The sequence below is a fragment of the Engraulis encrasicolus genome, chromosome 7 (genome assembly GCF_034702125.1).
Source record: "Engraulis encrasicolus isolate BLACKSEA-1 chromosome 7, IST_EnEncr_1.0, whole genome shotgun sequence".
NCBI classification, from domain to species: domain Eukaryota; kingdom Metazoa; phylum Chordata; class Actinopteri; order Clupeiformes; family Engraulidae; genus Engraulis; species Engraulis encrasicolus.
The window spans coordinates 9,831,114-9,851,113 of NC_085863.1; the positions used below are offsets into that span (position 1 = coordinate 9,831,114).

The following is a 20,000-nucleotide window of genomic DNA, read 5'->3' on the forward strand; positions in this document are numbered from 1 at the left end:
CTTCACTCTTCTAACATCTTCTTCTCTCTTCTATGATCCGTAATGATCTTCTCTTCTCCTCCACTCTCTTATTCCCTCCTTCTCTAAGCCTGTCTTCTTTTCCTCTTCATCATATCCCTCCTCAGCTCTTGTCCCGTCTTCCCATTTCTTCTATTATATGTAATGATCTTATTGTCTCCTCCCTTCTTCTCTTCTCTTCTTCTCTAAGCTTGTCTTCTTTTCCTCTTTTATCTCCTTCCTCCTATATGTTTCTCTTCTCCTCTCCTCTTCTCTTCTATTCTCTCCTCTTCTCTTATACGGTACTTTATGATCTTCTTTTCTCCTCCTCTCCCCTCCCCTCCCCTCCCCTACCCTTCCCGCCTCCCCTCTCCTGTACTCTCCTTTCCTCTCCCCTCCCCTGCCCTCTCCCCTCCTCTCCTCTCCTCACCTCTCCCATCTCCTCACCACTCCTCTCCCCTCCCCTCCTCTCCCCTCCCTCTCCTCTCCTCTCCTCCACTCTCCTCTCCTCTCTTCTATTCTTCCCTCTCTCCTCTCCTCTCCGTTCTTCTTCCCTCTCTTCTCTCCTCTCCTCTCTTCTCTCCTCTTCTCTTCTCTTCTCCCCTCTCCTCTCCGACTCTCTGAGCTTGTCCTGGGGGAGAGTGCTCTTCCTCTGCCCTTCTCCTGATGCTAGCTGGCACTACACTCGTTCCTTCTGAGGGCTTTAGTTGTGAGACACACCACTCCCCACCCCCGCCCCCAACACACACACACACACACACACACACACACACTCGCACATACATACACACACACACACACACACACACACACACACAGACACAGACACACACACACACACACACACACACACACACACACACACACACACACACACACACACACCTTGTGCCCACTATTACAAGCAGCGCAGTAGCAGAATCAAAAGCAGCATAAGCAGCGCTGCACCAAAAGCAGCGGGCAAACACAGAGGGGGAAGAGCCCATCTCTAAGAAGAGTCTCCAAGGCACAAAGGCATGAAATTAAACACGGAAAGAAAGAGCCCCAATTGCCAGCGTGGCTATGGCTGGGCTTGTTGGCCAATGCGAGCATGCGGAATGGGGATGTGGCTAGATGCAGTGATTCTCAAAGTGTGGTCCGGGGACCACTGGTGGTCCGCGACAGAGCGCAGATGGTCCGCAAAGGGATTTCTACTTTTCCAAGACAAGCTAGCAGAAGGCTATATTTGCAACCTAATTACAAAGCCAAACATGTAATAAAAAGTAAGTGATCTGCATCAAAATGAACAGTGTCGTATAGCACCCGTCATCTGTGAGTTCAGTTGACAGGTGGTCCCTGAACATTTTTGGGGGGACAAAGTGGTCCTCGGTCTGAAAAAGTTTGAGAATCACTGGGCTAGATAGATGCAGTGGGGGCAGGGGTGTCGCACAGTGTGGAGAGTAAAGTGTGGCTGAGTCATCAGGGCCCCATGGATGTAGGGGGCCCGCACCACACAGTCCAATTTATGTAGATATATGGTTGTGGGGGTCCATTGGAGCTGATTGTTCATAGGGCCCACAATGTGCTGCTACGCCCCTGAGTGTGTGTGTGTGTGTGTGTGTGTGTGTGTGTGTGTGTGTGTGTGTGTGTGTGTGTGTGTGTGTGTGTGTGTGTGTGTGTGTGTGTGTGTGTGTGTGTGTGTGTGTGTGTGTGTGTGTGAGATGGGGGGGGGGGGGGCAGCAGAGGTCTTCTAGGCCTAATAACTCATGGCCACAGAGATACCTGTTTGATAAAAAAGATATGAAGTGCACACACCCTCTGATTTTGGTGAAAAAAGTTATTCATTATCTAAAGGATAACTAAACTGTTGTTTTGCATTTTGCATGTCTTTGTCAGGTCCGCTTCAATTAGAATCCGACTTGAAAACACACATTGCGAGTGTGCAAGACACCAAATTGGCTTTAGTCTTCTGTTTTCTGTTTTTATTTTGGTCTTTGGGTTTTTTTCCTGAACAAACACCAGAAGACTCAGAAGGGACGCAGCTCTGGCCTTAACTATAGTGACACCTGCTGGTCAGTCGGTCCACTGTTGTGGGACCTCATTTCAACAGAATTCATGAATTGGCAAGCGCACACACGCAGAATGTCATGAGCTTTGGTTGTTGAGTAATAACGAAACTCAAGAACAGCGACATTTTAACTAAAGGTGTTTGAGTGAGCGCTTTGTTGATTATTTTAGGGACAAGGAATTAAAAATGAAAAAAAAACCTACAAGGACTGTGTCTGAGACAGAGATGTCTCAAAGACAAAGAATTAAGGTGGAGACTTTGCTGGAGGTTAGACAAAAAGAGAAAAGAAAAAAAAAAGAAGCACACAAGCTCCCATCGTCCTCTAAATGCTTCATGCTGGAAGGGAGCCAGAGACCTGGAGAGTAGGGCTGGGCAATATTACGAAATATATCGTTATCGTGATATAAAAGTGTATATCGTTTATATCGTGATACTAATTTTATCAATTTTATACAATTGAATATCATTTAATTAAAGTTCATGTTGTCACAATACACACTATAAGTTAATGTAAGTGTAAAAATTAGAATAAAAAGATCCATTTTAAAGAAAGGTTGTTTTGCGACATGAAAAAATAAAGAGCAAATAAAGAGAATAACTGAAAAGGTATGTAATTGTGCTATATCGTGATATATATCGTTATCGTGATATAAAGTAATCCACATCGTGATATTAGTTTTTTTCCATATCGCCCAGCCCTACTGGAGAGTGTCTCAGAGTGCTGTTGGAGCGATCGCCTGCCTGCCCACTCGCTCGCTTGCTCCTCGGGAGGGGAGGCACCTCTCTTACTCACCGTCATCCTCACAGGAGTCCGACCGGAACGATCGAAGAGAACGCGCCTCGGAATGGTTGTCTGAGAAACGTGTCACTTCTTCCACCAAGTTGGTCACCTCTGCGAGATGACACATCGGAAGCAGGAGAGAGAGAGAGAGAGAGAGAGAGAGAGAGAGAGAGAGAGAGAGAGAGAGAGAGAGAGAGAGAGACAGACAGACAGACAGAGACAGAGACAGAGAGCACTTAGTGAAATGACAGTGGCCCATGACTCAAACTTGCCATTCCAAAAAATCAAATAAAGGTACATACAAAAAAAGTATGAGTATGTAGTCAAGTTAAAAATGGCAAAATTACCTTTGACATACAACGTCACATGAATATTTACTTATACTGAATACAGAATACAATGTAAGTAAATTAAATTTAAATATGTTCCCATGTAAAGACAGAAAAACAGCAATTGGATTGGTGATGTAGAAAAATGTACATCATTTGTGAGGCTTATTATCATCAATAAACTGCATAGGCCATGATACTCAGCCACAGCCTTCACGGTGCCAGTAACCAGCTAATGAATAAATGAAGAGGCAGTCTCGAGAACCTACTGTACATCTATGAGCTAAAGCGTCCCTGGCAGTGCCACTGAGGACGGGAGATTCAGTAACAGAAAGTGAGGATGAATTACTGCAAGGGCCTACTGGGCCAAGGGCCCAAGGGCCCAAGAGTCAAGGGGGCCCTGAAGCCCAAGGCTCTAGTCTACAGTATTGCCATTGCCATGTTGCATTAAAATCACACTTTGTTTTAACAACTGTCTTTTCAAATGTTCTCAGGGGACAAACACCCGAAACCTCAACAATATAAAGTCTATAACATCTGGTCTACAACCCTCAAGCTTTTTGTAAACGAACAACACCTATGGAGGGGGAGGGGGGGGGCTGTCTTGTTGTCATGCCCAGGGGCCCCTGGAGTCATGATCCATCCCTGAGGGGAGGACTGAGCTGAACTCATTCACAGGAGCCCTATCTCACGCCTTTCGTAAAGTCTTCACGAAAATAATAGATTAATTTTCACGCTGCCTATTCACTTGAATTGCCCCACTGCTGCTATGGTTATCCAAACGTCTGCAGGGGCGGGGAGGGGGTGCTGACAGAACACTGCTGATACACTCGGGACTCACTAATTCGACGCCCTTTCGGTACTTACGCCTTATGTCCCCTAAACCTAAACCTAAACCTAAACCTAACCCTAACCCTAACCTTAACCCTACTTAACCCTAAACATAACCCTAACCTTAACCCTAACCTTAACCCTAACCTTGACCCTAAACCTAACCCTAAATTGCTTGTTTGAAATGTTTGATTACCATGTGACGGTAGGCTACCGAAAGGGCATCAAACTAGTGGGTCGCTAGGCAACAGTCGGGCAATTCAAGTGAATAGGCAGCGTGAAAATTAATCTATTATTTTCCTGAAGACTTTACGAAAGGCGGGCAATAACGTGAATGCACCACAAAAAGTAAGCTATTTTTTTCGTGAATACTTCACGAAATGAGTGAGATACGGTTGTTCACAGGGAGTGCAATGTACAGCTCTGTCTTCCTTCTGCACACACACATGCCATGCGGCACTGTAGACAGAGAAAGAATACCAGATGAGCATTAGTCTTGAAGTGTTTTTCACTGACTACCTGCACAGCACACACAAGCTCCTCTGATGAATATTTTATGTGCAGAAAAATGGTTCCTGTTGGCCTATTTATTCCTGTGCCGCCGCCAAACAGTAGATTTTTTTGGTGTTTTTTTTTTTTTTTAACAGTGGAACTGTAGACGCTTAAGTCTTACTATCGACTATTCTTGACGGTACTCTAACATTGTGATCAAACTCAGTCCTTTGAATAAAGATGTGAGAAAAAAAAGCAGCAGTGGGATTGGAGGAACAACACTTGAATCAGAGAGGAGCTGACTGTGCCTAATGAATACCCTGCTGAATGACACTGACTTGTGCCAAGTTCCCATCTAGGGCTGCAGACAGACGGGGGATGCTGTCTCTTTCTCAACGCCCCCTAAGGACTCCCTAATGCCCTCTGGGGGGCTGTAGAGCCCCTTGTTGACCCCTTGCTGAGTAGGGATGCACGATGTATCGGCCAGATGTATCGGTATCGGCCGATATTTGACATTTCACAACACATCGGACATCGGTTTTAATATGTTACAGTTCAAAAAGATTGGACTTGACGGTGACTTTCATTGTTTGTCTTATAGCTTGTCTCTATTTTTTTCATCTAATTTTATCACATGGAGTTAAAAAGCGTTTTTGGAAATAAGGGGACATTCAAAAATTCAGTTTGTTTGCATCATAGTCAGTCTGTATTAAATGTTATCTCTTTAAAAAAACAAAAAAAACACATCAATATCGGTTAATATCGGTTATCGGCGAAAGACGCAATATCAATATCGGTTTCGGACGAAATTTTTCACATTGTGCATCACTAGTTGGGAGTAGGAGCCTTGGGGGGGCGACCTGCGCAGGATACCCTTGGTTGCACAAGCCAGCCCCTCTTTCCTCTTGCTGCGTTTCTGTTCGAACCTCAGAGCAGGATATGAAGCTGGTCTGGTCCCCACTGGTCTTTTTGCACTGATGATGCTCTGACTGTGACTGAAACGTCTGCACTGCACTTGGGTAGCACGTTTTTTGTTTTTCCTACAATGCAGAAGTTAGAAGTTCATTGTGCGAGTTCCCCTGGCCTGCTTCTGGTCCCCAGTGGCCCTTTTAATTGTTGGACTTTTCACAACATTAGAACGTCAGAACTTGGTTTCATTTAATGTGTCTGTTTACAATTTTCAAAGAATACATACCACATGAGCGTGCATTGGTGATTTTTTAAAGTTCAGGGAAAATGGTTTCTTTCAGGCTAAAAATATTACAACATTTGCTTAATGAGCATTTCCATTATGTCCTTTCAATATTGTAGAGTTGGTGGTTAGATACAAGTGTCTTAAAAGTAGCTTATGAGTTTCGAACTGAATTAGCTGTGATGAAATTGTATTTGGCTTTTTTGTTAAATGGCATACCCTGAAGTTGGTGACCAATGCCAGGAATAAGATGCAATTACATACATTTCACGTTTCATGACTTTCTATTAAAGGCATTTAAATTGTTATTGTAACGATAAGCATTTATAATTGACTGCATGTGTCTTTCGATAGCTTATCGTGCCTTCATAACCTCCAGACTGGATTACGGTAATGCCCTCCTCACTTGGTCTCCCAGCTAAATAAACAAACAGATTACAACATACACTATCCCGAACTCTGCAGCAAGACCTCTCACTCACAACAGACTAGGGCTGCACGATTATGGAAAAAAAACGTAATCACGATTATTTTGGTCAAAATCGTAATCACGATTATTAATCACGATTATTGATTTTTTTGGAAATTATAAGAAGATGAAATATAACCAAGATTGAATTATATTCGGGATGAGCAAAATAAAACTGAATTGTAATAATTATGTTAAGGCAATAGCATGAAACTTAGGTGGACAGATTTCTGGCCAGAAACACCAGCCTGTCAGTATGTTCTGGCTTCAAGGACGCTCTCAAAGGTCACTATTGCCACGATTAAATCACGATTGAAATCACGACTTCGATTTCAAGATTTTATCACAATAAAGATTATTTTCGATTAATTGTGCAGCCCTAAAACAGAACCTCACAACACAACACATCACACCTGTCCTTCAACAACTACAGTACACTGGCTTCCTGCTCAGTCACGCATCCACTTCAAAATCCTTTCACTTGACTTTTAAGTGCAGCACAACTTAACACCCCCCTATCTCACCCATCCTCTCTCCCCATACCAGCCAACTGACTCCACTGACTCACACCTCCTCTACAACCCCACCACACATCTTCGCATAACGGGTGACATGGCATTTACTAGTGTGGCCGGCCCTAAACTCTGGAACTCCCTCTCCCACTCTCACTACGCCAGAGGTAGGGAACCTTTTTCATTCGAAGGGCCACTTCAAATTCATCCGAGGGCCATAAAAGTCCTCAGAGGGCCGTACTATGAACACTAACCAGGATTTCCATCTGCACTTTAGGCTTATATTGAAGGAAGTCACCTTTAAAACAGAGCCCTCCTTCTCTAGGTCCTCTGAATATAACTTAAATGCATTGAAAATGTGTTTTCTGATTCCTTACGAAATATTTCACTTTTCATGTGAAGCTGCATAACATTACAATTATAACGGGGGCCAGATAAAACAGCCTTAAGGGTCGCAAATGGCCCTCGAGACATAGGTTCCCCACCCCTGCACGACGCCAATGCAATTCCCTTTCCTCCTTCAAATCCATGCCCAAAACACATTTTCACCATTGCTTTCCCATCACAATGATTACTTACTGAGGTTTTACCATCTATTTATTATTTTATTATTTTATTTTACTTCATTAAGTTTAATCTTGCTTTGTTGTTGTTCTGTGTGTTGTGCGGCTATGCCTTTTAACATCTATTACTAACTAATTTGCGGAAAACACCTAGACAAGCTGATTGAGAAGGTGACAGACCTCGGCCTCCCAACTCCCATCTGTAACTGGATTCTGAACTTCCTCATAGAGAGACCACTAGTGGTGAGAATGTGGGGGGTTCTGAGCTCACAGTTAGTACAGGACCTCCACAAGGCTGCTACCTAAGTCCTTATCCCTTTATACTGTTTACACATGAATGTCTCTCAAGCCATGATAACACCATCATCATAAAGTAAACTGACCAGTCGACACAATTATCCTTTGGCTCATCAAAGACAAGGCAAGTCAGGCTACAGGTCTGTGGTAAATGACATCATTGACTATGCGGAGACAAATAACCTCATTCTCAACAGGAAAGAACAGGAGGGAAATAATATTGAACTTCAAGAAACATCCTCCTCCCCTACACTCTCAGAGATAAAGGTACAGAACCTGTCGCTATGGCAGTACCCTCAAGGGGAATACCATTGCGTCGCTTGGGTGGTACCTCAAAAAAGAGGTGACAGATGCACATTGGTCGACAATGCAAGAAACTAAACGCAGCTCTTTTTTTGGGGTACCAATCAAGCGACGCAGTGGTACTACCCTTGAGGGGACTGCCACAGCGACGAGTTCTGTACCTTTATTTCTGAGAGTGTACAGAATCTGCAAATTAAAGGGGTATGCCACTACATTAAAGGGGTATGCTCTAAGACAAGTTAAAAGAGGGAATATGTCGCTAAGCTAGTGAAAGTCAATGGATCCGTGTAGCAGCATGCTACACAGACATATTCCCTCTTTTAACTTGTCTCAAAGCAAGACAACGCTTAACATGAAAAATAAGACACTTTACCACCTTTATAAACCCTGGCCAACGATTTTAACTATAGTAAGCCCCAAAATAGTGGCATACCCCTTTAAAGGGACAGAGGTGGTGAGGGCTGACAGCCATACATTTCTTGGCATGCAAGTGGCAACAAACCTGAGCTGGACTTTGAACACTACAGCTATAGTGAAAAAAGCCCAGCAAAGGCAGTGTGTACTTTGACAGGATGGTTAGGAAGGCTGGACTGAACTGCCACCTTCTCACCCAGGCCTACAGAGGTCTAATAGAGAGCATCTTAACCACAAGCATCACTGTCTGGTATGGCAACACCACACCAGCTGAATGAAAGGCTCTGCAAAGAATAATCAAGACTGCAGAGAGGATTATAGGCACAATACTTCCCTCTATGGACTTCGTGTAGAGAGGATAATTAAAGACCCACTCCATCCAGCTAAGGGGCATCTCATACTTCAGTACTGCTTTGGTTTAGGTACTACTTAAGAGTTGTTGTGAAACCCAGCCATAGTCACTGTTATATGGCAACAGAGGCCTGGCTCACGGCTCCATTAGCTACAGTCAGGGGTCAAACACACCAAAGCCGAACGGAACGGACACGTGACGAACGCGGTCTTTCTGCTTAGTTTCAGCCGGTGTGTTTTTCTCTGCCTTTCACACTGACAGCGTCGGCGTGCGTGGCCAGTCCTGTTCAAAATCCCCCTACAGCCAAAGCTAGCGTGCTTCTTTGCCATTCATTTGAATGAGACACCACCGGTCGCAGGCGTGAAAAATACGCTAGAGTTCTATTTTCCAAATGCAGCGTGGCGCGGAGCCGGCTCCCTCACCGCTGACGCCCGACTACCGCCGGTTGGTGTTTAAGGACAGATATGTTTCAATGTGTTTTCACCGACGCCAGTAAAAACCGCGGCCGTTCCACGACGCTTTACCGCGCTAGTGTGTAAGACCCCTCATACTATCTTATCAGCAGTGGCTACATGTGTGCCATCTGTACTGCATGGCCTTCAGCAGGGCCTGCATCTTGGCGACCCCCATCTGCACTAAGAGGCTCCTATTTACCAAGGACATGCAATACCAGCACCACTCTGGACTGAGAGCAAACTGGGGTATAAAGACACCAGCTACAAGTGTCTATTTACAAACCTATTTTCTATTTCTAAGCCTGCACTCAGCCTGTACCCTTTGTCCTACCTTCCCATTCTCTTCCTCTCGCTGTTTTGCTGTCTCTCCTCCTCTCTCCCTCCCTTTCTCCACCCCCTCTCTCTTTACGCCTGCCCCAGTCCCTGTGTAGTGTGTACACTTTTTTTTCTCCAAAAAGAGCTCTCTCTGAGGGTGATACTTTAACAGATGAGACCTTGCCTTGAACAATAATAACTACTAACCAGAGCTCTAATTTAACCTTTTTCTTCAGCAGCCAAAATGGCTAGTAAACGTTAATCTTACTAGCCAAACACACTCACCAATGGGTCAAAGTGGATAGTAAGTTGGTCTGTTCTACCATACAAGCTGAAATTTCACCAGTATTTGGCCGGTTGGCTGGTGTTAATTTAGAACTCTGCTGCTAAAATTGCTACTGGCAAATACGGTCCTGGCTAGTTTCTCTGTGGGGCTGTTCAACTGAGGAGAACATTGTTCATTAGTAGGCTGTTTTCTATGACCGGCCCATCTCAAAAGGACAACTCATCCAGCTCGTCGCCTTATGCCACATAGCTCAGGCCTGACAAGCCACGCTATGATATAAAATGTATAGTAGTCTGAGATCAATTCATGGGCAAAGCCAACATGATCCAAAGCCAAAATTCTGTGCTCCTGGACACAGATTTTAAGGGCACAAAATCCGTGTCCAGGAGCACGGATTTTGCCAAAATTCCGTGCTCCTGGACACGGAATTGTTTTCCGTGATGGACACAGAGAAGTGCTCTCTCTATAGGCTACTCCCACAGCTCTATGTTTCCACAGTCTTGTGTTTTCTCAGGATTTTTCTAATTTCAAATATTTTTTCTCAAAAAAACATTTCCTACTGACAGGTTAGGGTTAGGGATTGTTTTGGTCTGGGCACAGCTAGTTTTCTTTCATTCATTATATGAATTTGATAGCCTAGCAACCAACTGGAAAAGGTATTTCTCAAAAATATGTCTTTAATGATAGGTTAAGGTTAGGGAATGTTTTGGTCAGGGCACAACTTAAATTGCTATAGCATTATTTTGTTTAGGATTAGCATTTGGCATGTATTTTTTTAATGATAGATTTACAGAGTGCTGTGGTAATAGCCTATAGAAAGTACTTCCGTGTGCCCATCAAAATTCGGCAAAATCCGTGCTCCTGGACACGGATTTCGTGTCCTTAACATCCGTGTCCAGGAGCACGGAATTTTTGGAGATCAGGCTGGCAAAGCAGACCTCCACTGCCTCCCGATTCAACACCCCAATTACAATCACAAATGAGAGAATGACTTCTGAATTGTGTTTTTGTAAGATATTGAAAATCCCAATAATCAAGGAAGTCAAATCCTCGCCTCTTAGACTGGAGGCTGAAAGAAAGGAAGGTAACACTTAACTTGTATGTATGTTGTATGACATAACAGTGTCATAACATTGCCAGTGTCATGGACGTTTCATAAACATTGTGTCCATGTCATAAACATTTTATGACTGTTGCCATTAAGTGACATTCGCTTATGGTAAAGATGTCAAAGACAATCTCAACTTTTCATGACCATAAAACATTTATACATATTGTTTATGACTCGTCCATGACTGTGTCATGACACTGTTTTGACACTATTATGACACTGTCACGTCATGCTTATGACGCTGGTGTCAAGTGAAATGTGTAACTGAAAGAAAAGGAGACTAACGGCTGTGATACATGTACGTATTTTCCACATGCTCTCAACCTGCTTGCTCGCCTCGCGTGGTGACGTAGCATCGCTTCCCGGTCAAATTAGCTTAGCATAGCAAATGCTGTGGTCAAACAACTGTCTCTCTTCAATCACAAACACTGTATGTACAAATAAAAATGATGCAACAGGAGCGAATATATTGGTCACCTTAACCCAAGTGTCATTTATTTTAAAACCATCTGTAAAAAACGAGCGGTAGATTTGACACCACCGAAATCAAAACAGCCTCCATTTTTAAATATCCCAGTACTGCTGGTGACGCACGTGACGTCACGGCGTTGATGGTTTTTGCATACCTGCCAACCTTTGAAAACAAAATTGAGTAGCAACTTATCGCGGCGCGGCAATTCAGCGCCAACACAACTTGGCATGGCAAACAAACGGGGTCGCCGGCGGGCCCATCTGAGAGGCTACTTTGTTTTGCGTAGTCTGCCCTACACCTAGGGTTGCCAAATGTCAACAGGGAAGATATGAGACACTTCATTCAGGTAGGGGGTCCTCCCCCAGAAAAAAATGCTTTTCTTAGATGCAATTTCCTGCATTTTAATGCATTTTAGCCTAACATCCCGTGTATCTGGCAAATAGTTTATCTTGCTTTTCACAGTACTTTGAACTACCATAATTTATTAAAATTTCATGAAAGATTTTTTTTTTTGTTTCACACCATAACACCAATAAAATGCTATGATATAGTGTGCTGGAGGCCTCTAAATTAACTTTACTGATCACCAGCCAATATGGCTGTTAATCTTACTAGTCAAACATACCACCAGTCTGGCTAGTAGGCCTAAGTGGCTATTAAGTTATCCTATGTACCAGCCAAACAGAGCATTTGGTCCACTTGGGGGGTGTTTAAGGAGCTGGAATTGAGTATGAAATTGAAGCATTTGCTGATTATTTTTTTGGCTGTAGAAGGTACATGTAGGAAAATGTATAATTTGATTATAAAATACCGAGGCATTTCAGTGATTTTTATGAACAAAAAGTTGAATTGTAATGATACATCATCTCCCCCAATATTAATAAATGGTGATGTTGTCACCTACTGAAGAAGCATCGGCAGCAGAGAAAAAGATAAAGACAAGTGTTATCTAAGCTAGGATAATATCAGGTTAATGTTATTACGTTGGGGGCTAACATCAAAATCACACTTTCAGCATTCATTCAGTACAAAATGCGTCATGTAGTGGCTCTACTGAGGGACGGGGGCTAATGGCCAATGCTCTTGGAACTTCCACGGTAACTTTTGAGGGGCATCGCTTCTTTTTTTCACTTCTCTGCATAATAGTAGGCCTATCTACCCTCATCTGCCGTCATGAGTTGGCTATTGTTCACTGTTCGGCACATATATGATGATAGGAGAATTGATTTTATTAATAGATTGCCATACGTGATTACGGATAGTAGTCGTGGAGTGATGCATATTTGGTATGACGCACGACCTGTTACACCTGTTCACAGAATGGGCCATGACTCAGGGGGGAACAGTATTCATATACAGTGTCATGGTAGGTTACGGATGTAGACCTACTCCGAGCACAACCGTTAGAACTATCGCTTTATTTTCCCGAGTTAAAATGATCCGGCGCTAAGGGAAACCGAATTTAGTTTGCTGCTAATCTGCTAATTTATAGCGCGGTCATCGACACATTTTCTCATTCGGAAGTAATTTCGTGTCGGTCCAATATCAAAACAAGCAACAACATATTGCCGTCAAATACGGCGAAACATTGGGTGAATCATTACGACGGACCTCGGCCTTTATTTATTTTCATAAGTTTAGGGATTTAGCAACTGGACGCAATTCACTATTCTCATACAGGCTACCTTTCTCAAAGTCCATTTACCTTTGAAACGGTGATTTTGACGGTGCTCACTTGTAAAACTACAGCGACAGTACCAATAATACATGACGACAGGAGGAGGACACTTGTTTCAGAGATTATAGGAGTACATTAACCAGTCTCTCTGCTTGTGTGATTAGATTTCGAAGCAAACTTTCTGTAGGCAGCTGATGCCTCGACTCGAGAGGAGCGCAGCATAACAAATGAAGACATCCAAACTAGTTCTAGCGCTCTGATTGGTCAATATTCCCCCCACACGTTGCTGGCCAATGGAAAGGCCAGCGCCATGTCTACGGCTCTGTCTGGTTGCAAGTCTACAGAGCAATTTATAAGGGCCCATGAACACACTTTGCTATTGGTTTTTCGCGTATTTTGAAGTGACAGCGCCGTAGTTTGATGTCAAAATCCGTATCTGCTACACAAAATGCGTAATGGTCGGCAGGTATGTTTTTGAAAGCTCTCCCATTGGTTAACGCTTCGCGGTGCCGCAACATTTTTCAACCAAGCTCAACTTTATCGTCCCGCTCGCCCACCGCCCGCCACCCTCGCTTCCCTACGTCACCACCTCTCGCCTCGCTACCGCGTCCCAAAGGAAAATAATGGAACTCCACGCTTCTACCGCTTTGGAAGCGCCCATGTAAATCAGGCGTAATAGCATCGGCGCTTTCCCCTTACCCTGTGGCCGGGCCCCACTGCTCCTGCTCTCTGAGCGGTAGGATGGGTGCTGCCACTCCAGAGAGGCACTCTCCTGGCTCTCCTCTGTGCAATCCTCCTCCTCCTCCTCCTCCTCTTCTTCCTCCTGATTCTCCGTGTTCGCCTCCTCTGTGTCCACATCCTCGTCATCCTGTTCCACTTCCCAGGGTGCCTTGTGAGCAGGGCTGCGGGTGGGTGTGTGGCCTCCTAACCCTTCGCATAAAAACAGCCCTAGTGATTAGAACTTCAGAAAAATATTCAAGATTTCTCACAACGAAGATCCTGTAGAATGCGCAAATCAAACTCTAGAAGGACTGGTAAAAAAGAATCTTACTCCTCCACCAACCTGAGGCTAAAAGAGATGTCAAAAATACTGTAAAATTTAACACAATGTTCTATGGGAATGTAGAATGCACAGGTAAAACTTCTAGAATGGACTGGCCAGGGGAAAAAAAACAATACTCCTCCCACCCACCTGATGGCAGGTGAGGTGCCACACTGCACACGGCTACGCCCCTCCTGCCCAGGCTGTCGGGGAATCGCCGTAGTAACGGTGGGCATGGTAATGCTCCGAAGCCGCTGGTGGTCACGGACGAGGACTCTGTCTTGTCTGCCTCCGAGCTGCGCGTGGCCTCCAGCTGGCTGTGGGGCAGCGTGTACGTTGTTGGCCGAACCATCACGGCAGGAAGGCCAGTGCCACTGTTTGTGTTTGTCCCAGCTGCGGCAGTTGAGGGTCCGCCTGTTGTGGCGACGCGGACAGCCTTGAACTCGATGCCATCCGACCTCCCCCCGCCACCGGCGCCGCCAGTCTTCCGGAGCACGTAGCTGGCCTCTTTGGTGGACATCCCCCCCGCGGCCTCTGCCCGTGCCCAGTCCTTCCGCAGGATCTGCTTGCGGAAGATGGCGAGCAGGGTGAGGAGCACGAGCACCACAAAGGCCAGCACGCCGATTCCGATCATCTCCACGGGGCCCACGTATGTCAGGGGCCGCACCTGTGAGGACGGTACACACAACAATCAGCATGTGTGAAATGTGTTGGATCTGATTAAAAGCCGCCATTAGCAAATACTCTGTTGCCATTCGTATGATACATTCTGCATTCTGGGATTATGGAAGTTGTGCTTTCAGAACAACTGAAGTTGACAATTTGAAAAAAATCCTTTTCCCTTACAATTTTGCTGTTTTTCTTTAATAAACAACGTTTCGGCCCTAGACCTTCATCAGACAAACGAAGGTCTAGGACCGAAACGTTGTTTATTAAAGAAAAACAGCAAAATAGTCAGTGTGCGGGAGTTTTTTCAAATTGTCTGCTGAGCGACCCATGGGCCATCTCTGACGCACCTGCCAGCTGAGGTGTGCAAAAAAATCCAAGTTTAAAGAACAGCTGAAGTTGAAAGTGGTTAAAATAATGCTGTAGTGTACCCAATTAGCACATGCCACCAGTGATAGCCTACCTGACGAGCTAATAATGTAACACAGGACATGAACAGTTTGTAGATGAGCTAGCTAGACCATCTATGGGAGACAGACCTTCCTCAAGTTGAAATGTCTCGGCGTACAAGATCCCTGCCCTACGGCCTTGAGATTTGATAATGCCTTTCAAAACATTATACACGTCTTAAGAACATCTCGTCTTGAATATTGCAATGGCCTCTACCTTGGCCTCCCCCAGTCCCAGATAGCACACCTGCAGCTGGCCCAGAATGCAGCTGCTCAATTTATCAACTGGCACTAGGAAGCATAACCACATCACTCCTGTCCTCTCCTCTCTGCACTGACTCTTAGTTTTTAGCTAAACTAACTCTCGCTTAGCATGGGTTAACATGGGATCGAAGGTAACTAGAAACATATGGTTCTCACCTATTATATGGAAAGGGGAGACTTTCAGCTTTTATGAATGTGTCTAGGTCTAACACAAAATTGTCTGTGGCTGTTCTAAAAATGGTGAAAATGGCTGGTGCTTGCTGGCAATCGAGCAATAACATTCCAAGCAAAGCCTGGCACTCAATGTGTTAACATTCACTCAGGTGTGATCTACACAATTGACACTCTAGACATAAAATTGCATTTTAACTTTGAAATTATATTTTGAATGTAGCAGCTCCTACTGTACGCTTCTCATCACTCTTTGCCTGTCATAATATTTCACCTCTTGGATCCGGTGCATCTCTATTTTATAACATCTCGTCTTGAATATTGCAATGGCCTCTAACTTGGCCTCCCCCAGTCCCAGATAGCACGCCTGCAGCTGGCCCAGAATGCAGCCTTTTAACTCATTGTGTGTCGGCCATTTTCAAATTCAGACCAGGGGGTTGCCAGGCTTTTTTCAACATTTGAGTGATTTTTCAAGAGTCATACAAAATTTAGTTCTTTGTCCATGTGAACAACAAACATACCAGATCAACGTGTTAGGCCCCACCCCCCATACAAAAACGCAATTGACTTGATATCAAGTTTTTGGCACTGTGCCATACATTTTGGAAAGACTCGTTTTCAAGTCCATGGCACTCAAAGAGCTACCTGGCACTGGGACGTATGACAGACCACATCACTCCTGTCCTCTCCTCTCTGCACTGGCACCCCATCTACTTCTGAATCAAATTCAAAAGTTTTTAAGTCTTTAAATGGTGAGGCCCCTTCCTACATTTTAGACATGCTACAACACTGCCCTGCACACAGTTCCCTTAGATCCACTAACAAAGGCCTTCTCCATGTTCCCTGGTCCTGTCTTGCAAATAAAGGAGACCGAGCCTTTGCTGCAGCAGCCCCACGCCTCTGGAATGATTGCCCCCCCCTCTTGGTCATATTTCATTTTTGTGATATTTAAATAACATTCTGCTCAAAATTCAGTAGTTTATTGTTGTTTGATAATTGTGAATAATAACAGTGATTTCAATTTAGATCATGATAATATTTTTTCCATAATTCATTGTTTTGCGCAGCGCTACCAGAGATTCTTTAAGTATATAGAGATATGCCAATGTAATAGGTTGCTATGGGCACCTAACATGACCAGGTTCCGGTCTGCCTAAAGGGGTGTGTCATAATACTCCTAGCATTGAATAGAACAGTCCTTAGGTCTGCCTAGGTCTGCCTAAATGGGGATCCTCCCCCCCTCCCCCTTGCAATAATAGAACCCGGAAACAATGGGCCAATGGAACCTCTCTCTCTCTCTACTCTCTCTGGCGCTACGATCCTGTGCTGTACTCCACCTCCATGTCCCCAGTGTCGCCGCCAGGCGCTGCCCCCTCCTCCTCTGTGGAGAGCAGGCCACAGAACTGGCCCTGGAAGCCAGCCGTGCAGTTGCAGTAGAAGGAGCCGTAGAGGTTCACACAGGAGCCGCCGTTCTGACACTCCTCCCAGTCACACTCGTTGATGTCCTCACCACACCTGGCAGATGGGAGAGCGGATGAGAACAAACAATGTGCTCCATTACTACATGACCTTAAAGGACCAGTTCAGTCAATTTCAGAATACAGTTGTAATGCTCACACTACCTTTGACTCGTCAGTACCTGAGTTTTTTTTCCCTTCTTCTTCAGCCTTTACCGAGATCTTGGTCATTGTAATGGGGGCAGCGCTTTGTTTACATTTCATAAAAATATATTTATTTATTCCCAAAAACATCCGAAAGGTTATACAACATCAGCAGACAACTAGCAAACAGCGGTACCTTTTGGGAAAATATTTGGAGTAGGCCTATGTTAATTTTTTAAAAAATGTAAACAAACGCTGCCCCAACTAGAATAGCTCATATCTTGGAAAGGGCTTAGTCAAAAAATGTGGCATCACCGGGTACTGACAAGTCAAGGGTAGCGTGAGCAATACAACAGCATATTGAAATTGACTGAACTGATCGTTTAAATTCTAACATTGCTTACTTTACATTACCTACATCATTTTTCTGTTGTAAATTAATTCTGTGCAGTGTAACAGACTATGTACCAGTACATGTGCAGTAGCATTATGTATTTGCACTATACCTTTGGGTTAGGGTTAGGTAGGTACAGTGTCAGTAGGTCTACACAATTGTAAATGTTGATACTGTACATGTAGAATAGATACAGTACAGACACCATGAAATAAAATGCAACAGTAAACTTGGACTCCACATGTAAACAATACATGTAAACTAAACATGTAACAGTAAACATGGAATAAAAATGGACCTGTCCCTTTCAGTCAGTGAAGTGAGACTAGTGAATGCTCCAAAGAGTACCCAAACCCTTCGGAAGTGAAGCGTACTGAGACCTTTAGAGGAGATGTTGAATTTTGAAGTAGGCGAGTCGACTACCCTTGTCAACAATTAAGTCTGGCAAAGCATGAAGGCCCCAATGTCCTATTAGAAAAAGAAAGTTTAAAGGTACACTGTGCAGGAAATGGTCAAACAAGGTACTGCAACTATGCTGCTCATTAAAAATGGGTTGCCTATTGCCAAATTTGATCATTTCATGAAAGTTGACTAAGTCATAAACTAATATTTTCTAGTATGGTCCAAGTAAAGTCAGTTTTGCAGCTGAAAATGGCTATTTCTGGAAATTCAAAATGGCGGACCATGGAGAAGATCCCCCTTTTCATGTATGAAAAGTGCAATTTTTCCTGTCATAATGAATACTTAGAATTTGATGGTGGTGGTAAGTATTCATGAAAAAGGTAACATTAGTGAATGGGCAGCATGAATTCTGGAAATAACAAATAAAAATCTCACACAGTGTCCCTTTAAGGACGAGAATTTAGCGCAGGGTGGATAAGGGCCTCGGCAAACCGATTCTGCCAAAGGGCGGTGCACTGCTCTGCCAACTTTTGATTCCACTGTTTTCAATACAATCCCCCACACCGGCGAAGACAGAGAGAGTGGATACTCGTAGGATATCTGGCCAAGATGTCTGCAGATGACCCCTTATCATGATGCTTACGCATGAGACACACACATTTTTGGTGCTCACACACGAAACAAACAAACTCTCTCTCTCTCTCTCCATTTCCCTCTCCCTCTCTCTCTCTCTCTCTCTCTGTCTCTCTCATACACACACACACACACACACACACACACACACACACACACACACAGACACACACACACACACACACACACACGGATACACGCACACACACACACACACACGCACACACACACACACACACACACACACACACACACACACAGACACACACACACACACACACACACACACACACACACACACACACACACACACACACACACACACACACACACACACACACACACACACACACACACACTCCTCTCCCCAAGACAACCTGGCGGGGGCTGAGGAGTTTCATTGGCTGAGGCATTATACCAACCTGTTGGCATTAGTCTTCCAGACGGGGGGATCAAGTAGCAGGATTGAGAAATTAACAAAGCTCCTCCTCCTCGTCTAGTGCTGCTGCTGTACACTCATGCCGTCTGCTGTATCTCAATTTAAAAAAGTTCTCAACTGTGAGTGTGCAGCCAGAGATTCTTTAAGTATATAGAGATATGCCAACATAATAGGTTTCTATGGGCACCTAGCGTGACCAGGTTCCGGTCTGCTTAAAGGGACGTGTCATAATGCTCCTAGCATTGAATAGAACAGTCCTCAGGTCTGCCTAGGTCTGCCTAAAGGGGGATTTCCCCCCCAATAATAGAACCCGGAAACAATGGGCCAATGGAACCTCTCTCTCTCTACTCTCTCTGGTGCAGCTGTGATAGCTGTATCATTGCACTTTTCGTCGCTACTTTTCAAAGTCATAGAGTTGAAAGTAAAAGGCAAATTTTTGTCTGAAAAAAAACACAGTAAGAGATTGAGACTAAAGCTTTGACAATTCTCTCATGCAGTGAGAAAAAATCGCAGGATTTCCTACAGAATATTATTCTAGCTGATAGACAACAGAGCAGCACATCAACTCACTATTCTACTGAATAACCCTAGCCTGACATGGCTCACCATACCTACGAATGGAAATGAGGCGCACACACACACACACACACACACACACACACACACACACACACACACACACACACACACACACACACACACACACACACACACACACACACACACACACAGAGACACAGAGACACACACACACACACACACACACACACACACACACACACACACACACACACACACACACACACACACACACACACACACACACACACAACCTTCTGGCGTTCTGAGCGTCCTCTTATCTGTATGCATACAGTATAGCATGCATGGCTCTAACTAGCTCCTCTCCTTGCATGACCTTCGCAGTTTAAGTACAAATGAAATGCAGAAAACTACTCATGTGATTCACAGTAAAAAAATGTTTTTTAAAAAAAAGCTCAGTCTTCAGCCAGGCCAGTGCCTCAGACAGCATTAAAGGTGCGCTG

The 20,000-nt window shown here is 44.4% G+C and overlaps 1 protein-coding gene across 1 annotated transcript in view; it reads right to left on the reverse strand.

Moving 5' to 3' along the window:
• LOC134453335 (protocadherin Fat 3) overlaps positions 1-20,000 on the reverse strand; it is a 101,350-nt gene that overhangs the window by 14,507 nt on the left and 66,843 nt on the right. The window contains exons 35-38 of the mRNA XM_063204214.1: positions 16,859-17,003; positions 14,089-14,605; positions 13,596-13,826; positions 2,838-2,936 (exon numbers count right to left, since the gene is read on the reverse strand). Of these exons, the coding sequence (XP_063060284.1) occupies positions 2,838-2,936; positions 13,596-13,826; positions 14,089-14,605; positions 16,859-17,003 (992 nt within the window). The remainder of the gene's footprint in view (positions 1-2,837; positions 2,937-13,595; positions 13,827-14,088; positions 14,606-16,858; positions 17,004-20,000) is intronic.